This window comes from Plodia interpunctella, chromosome 9, assembly GCF_027563975.2.
Source record: "Plodia interpunctella isolate USDA-ARS_2022_Savannah chromosome 9, ilPloInte3.2, whole genome shotgun sequence".
Lineage (NCBI taxonomy): Eukaryota > Metazoa > Arthropoda > Insecta > Lepidoptera > Pyralidae > Plodia > Plodia interpunctella.
This window is the reverse complement of record NC_071302.1, coordinates 524,980-540,715: the sequence shown is the minus strand read 5'-3', so window position 1 is coordinate 540,715 and position 15,736 is coordinate 524,980. Positions and strand designations below refer to the sequence as shown.

The 15,736-nt window shown below is 33.4% G+C and overlaps 1 protein-coding gene across 8 annotated transcripts in view; it reads right to left on the bottom strand.

Annotated features, from left to right (window-relative positions):
• Positions 1-271: 271 nt before the first annotated feature.
• Cad89D (Cadherin 89D) overlaps positions 272-15,736 on the bottom strand; it is a 50,729-nt gene continuing 35,264 nt past the window's right edge. For 2 of the 8 annotated variants that reach the window (XM_053749636.2, XM_053749637.1), the window contains exons 6-22: positions 14,095-14,297; positions 13,636-13,764; positions 12,939-13,131; positions 12,435-12,593; positions 9,422-9,555; positions 8,711-9,314; positions 8,473-8,631; positions 8,076-8,256; positions 7,829-7,992; positions 5,592-7,747; positions 5,301-5,510; positions 5,008-5,177; positions 4,593-4,661; positions 3,702-3,905; positions 2,066-2,362; positions 1,397-1,516; positions 272-1,097 (exon numbers count right to left, since the gene is read on the bottom strand). In XM_053749636.2, coding sequence (XP_053605611.1) covers positions 590-1,097; positions 1,397-1,516; positions 2,066-2,362; positions 3,702-3,905; positions 4,593-4,661; positions 5,008-5,177; positions 5,301-5,510; positions 5,592-7,747; positions 7,829-7,992; positions 8,076-8,256; positions 8,473-8,631; positions 8,711-9,314; positions 9,422-9,555; positions 12,435-12,593; positions 12,939-13,131; positions 13,636-13,764; positions 14,095-14,297 — 5,660 coding nt within the window. In that variant the 3' untranslated portion in view covers positions 272-589. The other 6 variants (XR_008404974.2, XR_008404975.2, XM_053749638.2 and 3 more) reach the window with 6 other exon arrangements.

Here is a 15,736-nt window from a genome sequence, read left to right as displayed (position 1 = left end):
AATAGACAAAGATGATGATTTTTTATTTTAATACATTGGTGATATAATATGTAAGACGTATGTATTTTGGGGTAAACCTACTGAACAGAGGTGGAGTAGGGCTTTGGGGCAATTCGCACCGCGGTTCGAATCGCTTGTGGTGCGAAACGACCCCAAAAAAAATTGGCACCTATCAGAATCCCTATTAAATAAATCAATTATATAATTATATCAAAATTTATTAAATGCAGTCCTGAAGATGGAGACAATAGAAAATAAAATAAAACGAAACTTTAACGTATCATACTCAATTTAATATCATAAACCTAAAGATTATTTACAAAAATACAAAACATTATTACATAAATAAGCAGTACTAAGGTGGTTACGTAAATTACAAGTCTTAACAAAGACATCTCCGAAATGGCACTCTAACTGGACATTACTTCTTTGGAAAACAGTACCAAGGTAATGCATAAAGCTGCAGTAGGCAAGAAATCTGTAGCCTATTCTACTATCTACACGATCCTTATTTACATATGTATAAGATTATAAATACAAATTGCACGAAATAGAAACGATTAGTTGACGTATCACATTAATTTAGGCGCTATAATGGTTGCGCGAACATAAGTCTTTCACTGCCCTGCCTTCTCATGATTTCGGCTGCAGCTGGTGTTGCCACAAACACAGCTGCTTGACCGCCTAATTCCATGAATTTTCTCTTATTATTCTTTCCACTAGGCCTTCTATCAATTCTGCTATCAAAAACATCTTCTCCCTCGCTATGATCGTAATCAATCATCGGCTCATTCACTACCTCTTTTCTTCTTAAATTCTGCTTGCTACTCATGAAATATGTCTGGCCAAGATTGGACACGTTAGGAGTAGATACCTGCCTGGTCAGTTTTACTTCTGAACCGACTCTTTCGAAGGAGGGAAAGTGTCTTTGGATGTTTTCAGAGAAAGACTGTCTTCGGTAATGAATGGGTCTGGAGTCAACAGGTTGGTTTGCGAAGGAAGCACGGCGGGCGAACCTGTTCTCTGCATCAGATCGATGGTATGATTTGCGTGTCTCTTGGTTGTGGTTTGATTTGAGTGAGTCTTCATAGCTACAGCTGTAAATATATAAGAATCGTTTCGTTGAATATCTATATTAAACGAAAACTTGCAACAATTGCTCAATATCACACCAACAATTTTTTTATAAATGTAAATACTTTTTTAGTTTTAGTCCAATGATCAATTAGTATGGTCAGTAAAATAGGCGAGTATTTCAAAGATTTTTTTTTACATTAAAAAAGAAAACTTTACAAATTTATTACATTAAAAAAGAAAACTTTACAAATTTGTATTTTACAAATTTATGACTTACAAAAAATTCTTTGAAATAGCACAGCAAAAAGTCTAAACCTACCCGCTGCTTTCTTCCGAGGTGTGGAGACTGGACTGGCCACAAGGACACCGCCCCGCCTCAGCAATGCCGGAGTCTTGTCCACTGGAATTCACTGACGTTATCGAAGTGTCTTGCCCCTTCCTAGTCGTGTGTTAGGTCATGTTAAAATTATTGATAATGTTCATGTTAGATTCACCGGTGAGGATGAACCAGTATGAGATCTTGTCGATGTAATGTTTGATTTAAATGGTAATTATCCTCTATGGTTCAGATACTATTAAAGAAGTAGTTATCTATGTTGCAAATAAAATTTGGATTTAGTAATATAATTTACATGTCAAAAAATGTTTGATATACATATAATTATAAAGTGATTGTATCTATGTTTAAAATAGAAGTTAACAAACATCAAAACCTTGTCAATTTAACCGTAGGCTATATATAAATGAATGTTTTAAGATATTTCGACGGTTAGTGTCTAACCTGACTGAATGGTAGTTGAGAGTGAGAAAGCGTAGAATTGGCAGAGCAGCAACCATATCTGTTAATGATATAGAAGATAATGCTAAAGTTACCGTGAGCCATTCTAGAAGCTGATGCATATCATAGAAAATAAGAGCATTGATAAATTAGATAATAATTTTAAAAGCGTAGCCAATTAACGTGAAAATTAATTTACAAGTATCTCACCTTTTTTGCAGAGGTCGTTGATTAAATTTAATGCACATCCTTTCATGTTTCTGATTAAATTCTGAATTGACACATTTCTGATGAGCCTTTCCAAACTCCTCCACGGTGTTTCCATGAGGGCATATCTTTTTCGTCACATTATGATTAATCACGTCCATATAAGAATCAGCTTCGCTATAAGACTGGTTCAACTCTTGACACTGGTTTGCACCAGATGGGAACAGACCTCCATATTTTGTTAGGTGTTCAGTGGAGAAAGCGTTAAGATGTTGCTGGGAATATGGTTTGTGACGTTGTCTGTTAGGGCAAAAGATGGAAAAGTCAGTAAAAAAGATAAGAATAAAATTAAAGATCCTGGAAAATTAAAGAGAGAAATTGTGCTCTAGAAATTCTACAAGTGGTAAGATAAAGACAAACAATACAAAATTCAGAATTTATTTGAACAACGGAAATCTAACTACTAAAACAATAAATAGGATATTTATCACAAAGTATTGCATGCAACTGAAGTCTTGCTATGCGTAATATCGTGTCACATGCTTTCTTTTGTCATGACGGTGATGTCTGAAAGGCAACAGCAATAAGAAATGGTTGCTTACCTGTAAACGCTAAAACAAAATAAGAATTGTGATGGTTTTGACTAAAATTGAGTAAGGCAGCCGAGTGAAGTGCAAAACATTACACAATTTACGTAACAAATGTCACTATTTGTGATCGTCCAAATCAAAAGAGACCTTATGGCGGCTAGCACTTAGGTCTTTATTGCCGTTGATCCAATACAAAATAACGGCAATGAAGAGCTATGTGCTAGCCGCCATAAGGTCCCTTTTGATTTGGACAACAATTTGGAAAATTCTATGAATAATTACACGCATATATTGACATGCATACGATGAAATATTAATAATTGGTAATAGAGTTATAATTCAGTTTAACACATTCAAATTCTATCTTGGTGTTTACAAGAGAATCGTAACATATACTTCCTTCACTATAAACCATCCCAACTCAACTTTAGTCACAGGCCAAACTATCTAAACAATTGGCAAGCACAGGACAATCTCTTATTCAAGATATAGGTATAGAATCCATGAATAAACTGTGCCGGGAGTCTGATATTTGATATCCAGTTTTGTTATAGGTGTCTACTAAGTCTCTAAATGCAGTAAGTTTGATAGAATCCTTAGAGACGAATAATAGTGTATTTTAAAAATTGCACGCAGGGCCTTATAATATCATAAAGTTTATTTACAAAATTAAATGCTCTCATTGCTCTGATTTTGTTTTTAAATTAATTATGTGAATAAGCAAATACAACAATATGTTATACATTATATATATGTTATTCCAAATTCTTCCTCGTGACATGACCCAACTTGACCATTGGTGGAACCCGTCAACATTGGTCATGTAGTTTTGAGCACAAAGATTTTTTTACATTTTAATTACTTCGCAAACTTAAAAGTGATTTATGTGAAAAAAATATAATATGTACGACCGCATGACAAATTACTCTGCATGCAAAAAACTCGCCTAATTCGCAATAATTTGGATTAGGTTGATATGCTATCTATTATGCAACAATTTATTCAGATATTAGATATTTTAATAGCATCACAGTTATCAAAGCTCTCACCTCCTGTTCTTCCTGACACACAGTATACAGACCGCTGTGGTGCAAGCGCCGACGAACACGATACAAGCGAGAGCGACTACGCTGATCTCCATCGTACTCAACAGCTTGCCGCTCCTCGCTTGCACCATGGCCATGCCGCCTACTTCCAGCAATCTGAGACCGTTGAGGTCGTGACGGAAATCTGCTTCGCGCTTTAGTAGCGATCTGAAATTAACGTAACGCAGTAATTGTATGGAGTTTCAGCTCATATATTCATATTGTTAATATGAAAAATAATGGAACAGCAATGAGCCACAACAGAACAGGGCCCAGCCATAAAAATCACACTTTATGCAATCATGTCATCGTAATATAAAATAACGTATAACAACAATGTACAACAGCTGAGATACAACAACAACTTGTTTGTCTGCAAGTCACGAATACCATTTGAATATCAGTGTCAACTAAACATTACCCAGCAATGGCTTTAATTTACGTAATAATCAAGAAATAGCCTGTCTACTTACACCTTAGTGGGCTCATCAGCTACGTTATATTTACAAAATTGTGACTAATTTTGTTAGACTTTGCATTATTGTGTAACCTTTATCGATGTAATAAAAAAGATCCTAATACAAGACCAAGATTATTTAAAGTATTTTCTTTAGTCTTTCTATACAATGTAGAATGTTTAACCTTCAATTTGGCCAACCCTCGGGAATAGAATTAATATAGTGCGAATGTATTCGAAGCTCTAAACTGAATACAAATAGATATGTACCAACGACCCCACCCAAACAGTTTGTTTGGTGACAGATAGTACGTTGAACTTAAGTTTTGTAAAGTAATTCGTATCGGATAAAATAGGTGAACGAAGATGGATGGACAGAAAATGTAGTCTGCACTTACTTTTGTAGAACTTCCATGTCGACGATAGTGTTAGACATTGGATCCACTGCGTAAATATACATATCCGTCCTGAAAAATGTAAATAAATATGTACGATTGTCTGTTGTTTTGTTAATTGTAACATTCATTAAAATCTTCATTATACTAGTTTATTATATTAGTTTAGAATCTATATACATACAGGTATATTATGATTATTTTTTGACATAGACATATGCGATGAAATTGTATTTTAATGACACCAAAAGTAGAAAGAGAAGTTGACTATTGAAGTATCATGTAATTTTTGCTATTGATTTTAATATACTACACTTTTAATAAGTATAGTGCCTAAGTAACAACACGGAAATAATGTGATTACTCTGCAATTAGCATGGTATGGCAAAATATGTTTTAGACTAACTATGGTACTTACGCTGCGCCATCCACACCAGTCTTGGCACTGGCTTCGAGTCTTCTCACCCGAATATCATACCCAGTGAGATCTGTGAGCGTGCGGGTAATGTTACCGATCTCTTTTTCTACCTCCATTGGTCTAGCGCCTACTACTAGCACTAACTGTTTATTCTCGTCTAGTACATACACCTGTAAATTATGATTTAATGTAAACAGCATGAAAAAATCATCACTTTAATATTTAATGCATGCGATGTTTACGCAGTTTTATTCTAAAGTAGCCTAATTTTCTTTCAGACTTCAAATACTTACAAAAACATTAGCTATAGCAGATTTTCCATCGTCAGCTCCTTTCTTGTCAGTAGCTTTGACATCAAACCCGAACACTTTGCCTGCATCTCTGATCAGAGAAGTCACTACTCGTACTGTGCCAGTTATGGAATCTATAGAAAAGCGAGGCGCCTGTTCGCTTATGATTTGGTAACGAATATCCGCGTTGATACCCGTATCAGCATCTGTGGCCTGATGTATGCGAAATAAAAAATAAATGAAATAAAATACAATTAATTTATAATATCCTAGTGAATTAATTATAAAACGTACCATGAGCTGAATAACTTGGTATCCGAAAGGAGCAGTAGTAGGTATTGCTGTTACTAATGGTCTGCCGCCATTTGAGAATCTCGGAGGATTATCATTTACATCCCTGATCCGAACAATTACTTTTACGTCATATTTGCTCATCCCCTCTAGAACATCATCTGACACCGGGTATATCATGTGAGGCATATCTCTACTTATTTTTTGTCTTTCTGCTCTTACAATTACTTCATACACTTCCCTTTGCTCACGATCTGGACTTCTAACTAAATATAACGTACCATTTCTGGGATCAATAATGAACATTTTCTTTATATCAGGATCGTCTTCATTCAAAATAAAATATTTCATTTTAAAGTTTTCATAATATTCAGTCAAATTTAAAGTGACTAGCTCCACGGGAGTTACGACATTCTCTTCTATTTCTAACTCGTAATATCTAGAGATAAATACTGGTTTATCTGACATTTCAATTTCGTCTGGTATATCCGTTACGATTAGCATCAAAATTGCTGTCGAACTTAAACTAGGAGATCCTAAATCTGAAGCCACAATAGTGACATTGTATACTGATTGAGTTTCGTAATCTAACCTTCCCGTGGTAGTAATGACCCCATCTTTGGAATCTATAGCAAAAAGGTTTACTTGATTTTTGCGTTGAGGTAAACTATATAAAATTAGACCGTTTCCGTTGCCCACAAAATCTGAATCATTTGCAAATACTTTAGCGACTGAAGTTCCTATAGGAACATTTTCTGGGACAGTTGCTCTGTATACTGGTAACATCATTACTGATTCAAAATTATGGTTGAATATTTCGTCTGCTTCTGGGTGTTTCCATTCTAATAAATCATCATAATTATAGAATCTAGGAGCGTTATCATTTACATCTAAAACTTGTACTTCAACACTTACTGATGATGACAATTTATTTTCTGGTCCGTTATCTCTTGCTACTACAGTCAAAACATACTTTTCTTCTCTTTCTCTATCTAGTTCACCATTGACACTAAAAACTCCTGTTAATGGTGATATTTCAAATGGTATTTCTTTACCAGATGGATGAATAAAGTAAGTTAAATTTGCATTTTGTCCGAAGTCTCCATCTGTAGCGTCAACTTTACCTAAAACTTTTCTAGTGTATTGAGCTTCTTCTACATTAAATGTATAATACGATTTTTTAAACATCGGATAATGGTCATTGACATCTTTAATAAAAAATCTGATATAAATATGATCACTTAGTCCACCGCCATCTAGAGCAGATATATTTAATCTAAATTCAGACTCTGGTGGCAATGTTCTGGCAACAATAATATGACCATGTCTTTCATTAATAACAAAATATCTTTTGACTTGTAAATTACTAGAAGTTATTTCCTGTGGCGGTATAAATACTTCTGAAATAAATTCATATCTAACTTGTCCATTAGTTCCACTATCTGCATCAATAGCATCTAATTTAAGTATTGTTGATCCGATTGCTACATTTTCGGGAATTAAAAATAGTGGTCCTAGTTCTTCTACTCTTGAAGCATATTTATTTTTGGGTTTGGCAATGGAATTTGAAATTATCCCTGTTACTACATTCTTTTTCTCTTCATATATTTTTACTGAAGAATCTTCATCGGCTTCTAATAGCTCAACATTTTCTCCTGTAGGTATAATGACTTGTCTATACTTAGGGCTATTATCATTATCGTCCAAAACATTGACAGTAAGTTTGGCTTCTGAGCTCAATCCACCCTTATCCCTAGCTACTATTTTAAGTAAATAGGAACTCTTTTCTTCACGATCAATTTTATTTCCCACAAAAGTTACGGCACCAGTGTCTTGATTGACTTCAAACATATCGTGACCAGCTCCAAAAAGAGTATACATGAATATTGCATTTTGACCCACATCAGCGTCTTTGGCTTTTATTTTGTTCATAATTTTAATTTCAGTACCTCTTTTTGAATTTTCTGGGATAGAACCTTCATACGATGGCATTTCAAATACTGGAGGATTATCATTTTCGTCATCTACTATTACTGTTACTTGATAAATACCCGCACCAGATATTATTCCTTTTTTGAATTCCGCTATAACTGTTAAGCTATATGTATCTCGTTTTTCTCTATCTAAAGGCCTTTGGGCAAAAATTGTTCCATCTTCACCTGAAATAACCACAATATAGAGTAAAAATATTCTATAATGCATGTGAATAATTATAATGTTGTAAGGTAAAATAGTTTTACCTATCGCTAGATCATCAGACACGTCTTTCTGATTTGCTATAATGAACCTTATGCTTCCTGTAGCGTTTGCTGGCAATGCACTTATATTTACTGGGAAAATCTGCCCAATATTAGCACCTGCTACATTTTCTTTGACATGAAATACGAGAGGCTTTTTAGCACCTCTGAAAAAAGAAGATAAAAATTATATAAACTAAATAATTAAATATCGTAATTTCATGTTAAAAATATTAAAACAAACAGTTACTTTAACAAAACTCCTCTCTCATCGTTTACATCAACCACATGTATCGTGGTATTTGTAGCTATAGTAATATTGGAGTTTTCCTGCATGGCTACCGCTTCGAAATCATAAATAGGCCGATTGAATTTCGACAGTTCTTCAATCACTGTTATAACACCAGATTTTTCCTCCACGGCAAATGGCACTAGAAAAATATAAACATCCGGTAAAAAAATATCTAGAAAGCAAAAAATATTTAATTAAAAATATAAAAAAAAGAGTTAATTTGATTCATTATATTTCTCCACAGTAAACGATATAAAGGTATAATTTCAATTCTAATTCATGTCAAAATTGCATGTCTAATTTATTGAATTTGCATTAATAACAATACATATAAAATCAAATAAAATTAACACACCTCCATCTTCATAGCTATGCAACAAATCATAAGAGGATTCACTTCTGTCCATGACATCATTGATACGTATTTGTCCAACACTAGTTCCAATGCCAACATTGGAACCAACCCAGAATTCATACGGAGCACCTATGAATCCAGGTCTGTCAGTTTTTGAACCTTAAAAAGGACACAAAATTTGTAATTATATTTATTTATTGGGGACCCAAGGACTGGCAACTATCTCCGTTAATCTTACCTTTAATTCCTCTAATCACATCAATAGTAACCACAGCCAAAGAATATCTCCTTTCACTTGGATTAGCAGGCTGATCTGAAGCCTCAATAAACAAAGCATGTCTTCCTTCTATAATAGGAGATTCAGCTACTGTTATAGCTCCAGTTTTAGCATCTACTAAAAATGGCGACGTAATGGTCAGATTACTAGTTCTCTGCAAATCATATAATACCATACCATTCCTTCCCAAATCTGGATCTACGGCTTTTACCTTGCCAATAAATGCCCCGAATTTTGCGTTGGATTTTATTGAGAATTCGTAAAGATTACTTGGCACAAATACCGGGTTATTGTCATTAGCATCTAACAATGTTACTTCTACAGTGACAAAAGACATTATTTGCCGAGTATCTTCCAAATATTCAATATTTTCTAGTTTGCTCCCTAATCTGTCAGGAAATACATATATTGTTCTATCTTTGGATCCAGGTCTGGGTGTTAAAGGATTACGACGCCATTTAGATTGCCTCTGTTTATCGAAGAATGCCTCAACTACGCTCGGATTTTTTTCTTTTGCGTAAACTTTCATGCGAAGATATGAATGAGCTTCTCTGTCCAGCACAGTCTAGAAAAATATAATATTTTATTAAAATATGAAAATAAATGATTCGGCTTATACAAAATTTATCATTTCAAAGCTTATATTCATCAAAGTAGCAAATAACCACGCACCTGGTTTTTGACAGTGAGCCAGCCTGACCTAGGATCAATGGAGAAGGCTCCTTTAGGATCATTTAGTTGGTACGTGAACTCTCCATTATCCCCTTGGTCTTTGTCTGTTGCCATCACTTGCAGGACGCTGAAACCTGTAACCAAACGAATACTATATGTATACACGAGCATAATTTAAATTTGATGCGTTTCATTTTTTAAAGTGGTTTAAAATCAAATTTTTGCCATTTGATGATAGATTTTTTGCAGACCCTGACTTTAAGTAAATCTTAGAATAGAATAGGTTTTTGGTAGATAGATTTTAAAACTTTGCAACTTGTTAATAAGATACTGTAATCATTAAAATAACTCCAAAAATTCAAAAATTGTACTCTAACAAACAATGCCAAAATTACTGGCAGTTGCAGTCAATAAACCCCATTAAAAATTTTCATCAATGATAGAGTAAATGAAGGCCTAACATCTCAAAGGAAATGTAGGCAATGTAGCGGCTAAACAAACAGTACAGTTCGTACAGTTAGGTTTAAATATAAGTTTAAGCAAAGTATAAGCTAGAAATGTTGATTTAAAAAATTGCAATATCTGATGTCGAATGTTATTGACCTTCACACAAGTTATAATTATATTAACAGTACAACTTCGATCAATATTAAGACTGATCAAACTTCAACTAAGAATAATAATTTACTAGAATATATAAAAGAATTACATATAATTAAATTCACGACCAGTGTTAAAATAAATTAATTAAATAAAGTATGCCATAAATATGACAATTTAAAAGGCATATTGAAAATAAGACAATAAACTGTCCGTTGAGATCGAATTCACAAATTCTGTTATAAGAGTGATTAGGAAATAATCAGAATATCAGTTTACTGTGTAAGAACCATGGAATTAGCATAGAATTATTACCATGGAGTTATTACCGGAGTACCTACTAATTCCTTTTGTTGTTGTCATAAATTTGGATTGAGCCGTATGTTATCATCATATAATGAAAGAGTGGAATACTTTGGGATCACTAAAATGGATAAGCGCAGGCAATTCTTTGCGCTAACATACCTGCACAAAATCATTCACTCCTCCATCGATTGTCCTAAATTATTAAGTTTAATTAACTTCAATGGTCGATCTCGCGTACGTAATCCTACGTAATCCGCGTATTTTCCGTCTTGAGGTTTATGAAAATAACACCTCGTTTTTCAATCCCATTGTCAGGATGTGTCGAGATTTCGATGAGCTGAGACATGGTAACGCTGATCTTGACATTTTTAACCCTAGTCTATCTCAGTTTAAAAAATCTTTAAACATAGCATTGAATATGTGATTGTCATGATCTTTCTGTTTTTTGTATTATATATTTATAGATATATATGTATCTTTTATGCGTATGTATTGTTTATACGTCTTTACTTATATAATATCAATTTATTCTACTGTATAGATTTAGGCTTCCTTACACGAAATTTATTTTGTTCTTCTGTGTACACTTTATTGGATTATAGATTAGTTTGATAATTAGTGTTAAGTCAATATTCTGTACTTCATTGTCTGTAATCTGTTTGTGTGCCTTTTAAATAAAATAAAATAAAATAAAATAAAATGAAATAAAATGAAATAAAATGAAATAAAATGAAATAAAATGAAATAAAATGAAATAAAATGAAATAAAATGAAATAAAATGAAATAAAATGAAATAAAATGAAATAAAATGAAATAAAATGAAATAAAATGAAATAAAATGAAATAAAATGAAATAAAATGAAATAAAATGAAATAAAATGAAATAAAATGAAATAAAATGAAATAAAATGAAATAAAATGAAATAAAATGAAATAAAATGAAATAAAATGAAATAAAATTAAATAAAATTAAATAAAATTAAATAAAATTAAATAAAATTAAATAAAATTAAATAAAATTAAATAAAATTAAATAAAATTAAATAAAATTAAATAAAATTAAATAAAATTAAATAAAATTAAATAAAATTAAATAAAATTAAATAAAATTAAATAAAATTAAATAAAATTAAATAAAATTAAATAAAATGAAATAAAATGAAATAAAATGAAATAAAATGAAATAAAATGAAATAAAATTAAATAAAATGAAATAAAATGAAATAAAATGAAATAAAATGAAATAAAATGAAATAAAATGAAATAAAATGAAATAAAATGAAATAAAATGAAATAAAATGAAATAAAATAAAATAATTTCCGTGGTATGAGCCTGTCCCAGTGCTCAGTCACGCTCCGTCATGTTTACATCCTTCAACGGATCAATTCAGAAGAAAGTAGAAATTGTATGAAGTTTCGGTGTACGTGAAGTCTACGCATGTCAGTGTCAAACTGTAAAGAAAACAATGGAGCACGAGAGCTACAACGTACTTCGACGTCGTCGCCTCTGAGCACGACGGAGCAATGAGAACACGCTCTTATTTCATAAAAGTTATAATGACAAAAGTTTTACTAACGTTAAGACTGATCTATTTTCAACATCAAGATAATCATAATCAACATTTAAATACGCAAACTAAGTCAAGAGAAATATCAAGTTCAAGTTATTCAAAGTCGGCAAGTTTGAATAACAATGAGTTAAAAACATGGTTTCGCACTCAAAAAGTTTATTTAGTAAAGCGATTGCCTTGCGACTAGGGTTCTTAAAACGTTGACCGGAAATAATTATTAAATATATTCTAAACTATAAGTCTCATCCTCACGTGTTCTTGGTTCAATTTGGAGTTGTGATGCTCCGAAATCCAGGGTTTGAAAAAACCAACATTTTGAAGATTTGGCTACGCTTTTACAACTGGCTGCCTGCCTGACGTCAATTCTCTTTGGGGATGCTATTGTGGCCTATCAGCTGTTAAGGAGTCCTTAGACGCTTCATACCACAACCACGAAAGGTTTGGAGTGGTCCTATTCTAGGAATTCCGGCAGATTGTTAATTACATTAGCTGGGCATGTCTCGGACTACACGATTAAGGTAGGGCTCCTACTTACCGTTAGGAAGATTTTCCACGATGCTGATATTGTAGAAGTCCACCTCAAACTCCGGCAGGTTGTCGTTGAGATCCAGTATCTCTATCTCCACTCGCGCCTGCGCAGTCTTCAGCGGGTTGTCTATCTGAGATGCTTGAATCTGCAGGATAAATGTGTTTCCTGCGAACAAATTAAGATTTTTATTTATTGCAACACATGCATTACACAACATAGATAAAAGAAATATATATAAAGTCACACATGATGTACGCAATGCATTTTGATGCGGGTATTTTTGATAGAGAGAGTGATTCAAGAGGAAAGAAGATATAAGTATATAAAATGTTATTACGGGCCGCTATTAAATAAATATACTTAAATAAAATAATAGTTAATAACTAGCAATCAACAACTAAATAAATAATCATTTATTTGTAAAAAAATATATTCATAAACAATATAGAAATAAAATTGAAAAAGTCAGACAAACTTCTTGGCAGCAATATTATAAGTTATTTAAGGTACCAGGCAGCCCAATCTCCGAGTCCAAGTCAATCTCCTTCTCCAAGTAAAGAGTCCCGTTCAGCGGGTCCAGAGAGAACAGCTTGCGCTCGTTTCCCGCCACCAGCTCGAAGCGGAGTGGAGCGTGCAATCCTTCGTCCTGGTCGAATGCCTTGATCGGCTCTTCGAAGACCAGCTCTTGCTGAATGCGTTTACCCTGTTAATTCATAAAATATATCATCTTTCGAACATATTTTTCTAACTCATACCTTTTTTTTTAATTTGAGTGCATTCTTGTGTCAAATTCAAAATACTTTATTCAATAAAGACGTCAAAAAATTACTTAAACTCAGTCTACTACCGACTTCCAAAGGACAGGAAGAAGCGGCGAAACAATCAAACAAAACAACCGTGGCCTTTTCTCCAAAGACTTAGGTCTTATACATATATATATATATATAGATATTAAAAATAGCCTAAAGGCATCTGACATTGTTTTTTTATCAGCCATAAGGTTTTTAGCCCCGGGCCGCTAATGCAGAATTTACACCAAACATCAAAATATGTGACAAAATCGACGTGTCGACGGTCGTACACATTTTATAATACCACAATATGCGCATCATAGTAATGTCGACAAATATTGAACTGATTTATTATCATGTCATATTTCTCCGAACACCATAAACATCTATAATAACATTATAATATTGAAACTGACCAAAAGGGGATAAAACTCCGGTAATTGAGTCCTGTAGACATCCCGAGTGAATTTAGGTGGAAGGTCATCGTTGTCTTGAACGGTTATCAAGACTGTTGTGTTGGAACTTCTTTGAGGTGACCCGCGATCCTGAAAATTAAAACAGAATGGTTTAAATGGGCGAACTGTACAGCTATTAGTAGTAAATGGGAATTTTTATTGAATTTTACGATTGGAATCTCAAACCCTATGAATCGTCCCATCGATGTTCATTAAAAAATTCTCGTTCGTAAACGTTTCTTTTTTAACTTGTAACTTTTAAGAAAGAGTTGACTCTTTCTTTCGTATTGAATATATTATTTCACAACTGGTGTCAGATTATACTGAAGCCACCTAAAGGCATCTGACGTGATAATGTGAAAGTGTGATTTATTTAATAAGTGCTTTGAGTTAGAAAGTACAACTAGTAGAACAACTTACAGAAGCAGTAACCACAAGCCTAAACTCCCTGTCTCCAGCGTCGTAGTCCAAGGCCCTCTTCAGAATAAGGGCTGGCTTGTGAGAGCTCTCCAGAGCAAAGTGACCGTCCTCGTCACCTGCTGTGATGCTGTACTGGATATCCGAGTTCGGGGTGTTCGGTTTGTCTCTGTCAAAAGCCCGGATGCCTTTGAAGATTGTTAGACCTTGAAAAAAATTAAATTTATTTGATTACAATTGTGCATTCTTTTAAATTTTATTACTATGCAATATAACGTACGTTGCAATATGGTCTTTTCCATAGATCAATGATAGTCTAAATCTCATTGTTATGAATTTTCGCCATATTATGCTAGAATATGTGTTATACATTTTGTGTTCCTGGTTCCCAGGGTTCATTTAAAAAACAACCATTAAACTTTAAAGATTTGGCAGTGCCTTTACAACCGGTTGCCTGCCTGACGTCAACCCCCTTTGGAGATGCTATTATTGCCTATCAGATGTTAAGGTATCTGCTCCATAGTGGACCCCTCATAATCCATGGGAGGTTATGGTGGGTGTCCTATTCTAGGGCGGGACCACCCGCCACAAATAAAGTATTGTTATTATTATAGATCATTCTCTCTCTCACTTTCACTTTCTTCCTATTTAGATAACGCGCAAATGTTTGTTGTTTTTCTTTACCATCTTCCCACTTTCTCACATTAGTAAATAAAAGTGTTTACAGGTTTCGCATCAAAATACAAACATTTATCAGCCTCCCAGCGATTGCAAACACAAGTAACGTAATATGGTATTTATTTACCTATTAGATTAGATTATACTACACGTGTGGGTCGTTCGGCGTTATATCCGTCCCATACGTGACTAAACAACTGACTGTAGCGTCTATGAAACTCTTGCATATTCTGAGCAGAAATAATCCTACTGATACTATAAATGCCAAAGTTTGTGAGGATGTATAGTATGCATATTTTTTCTCTTTCACGCAAAATCTGGACGGATTGTTATGAAATTTGGTACACAGGTAGGATATACACTGGAATAACACATTGGGTACTTTATATCGAAATTCCCACGGGAGGGAAGCCCCGGGACACAGCTTGTGTAAAATAATTTCCCTTTAGAAATCATACAGCACTGTATCACGTTTGTATCCCTTATGGGGTAGACAGAGCACAAGCTCAGGTGGGCTTATTAATGGAATTGAGTTTAAACAGTGACACATTGTTAGCCTATCGCCTGTGAAAAGACGCTCAATTATATAGCCATGTCCCTTGATTAACTTTTACATCTGTAAAGGAGAAGAAACAGCTGGCACATTTCATGTTTTTCTTTTGCTCATAAAACCTACTTGTATGAAATTATAACAACAAAAAATTCCAACATACAAAATCATTTTGTTAAACTTTAACAGTAATTCCAGAGATTAGTTCGTTTAAACAAACAACAGACGTCTTCATTTTAAACATAATTAATATGCTTTGATATCAAGGATCATATCTTTATCAATTAATTATAAACAAAGTATCACAAACGTTAGCTTAAAGAATATTAATTTTCAAATAAATGTTATTTTCAAAAGGACTGAATAAGCAAGAAATCAACAAAAACAAAAAAAAAAAACATTATATCCAACCACTTG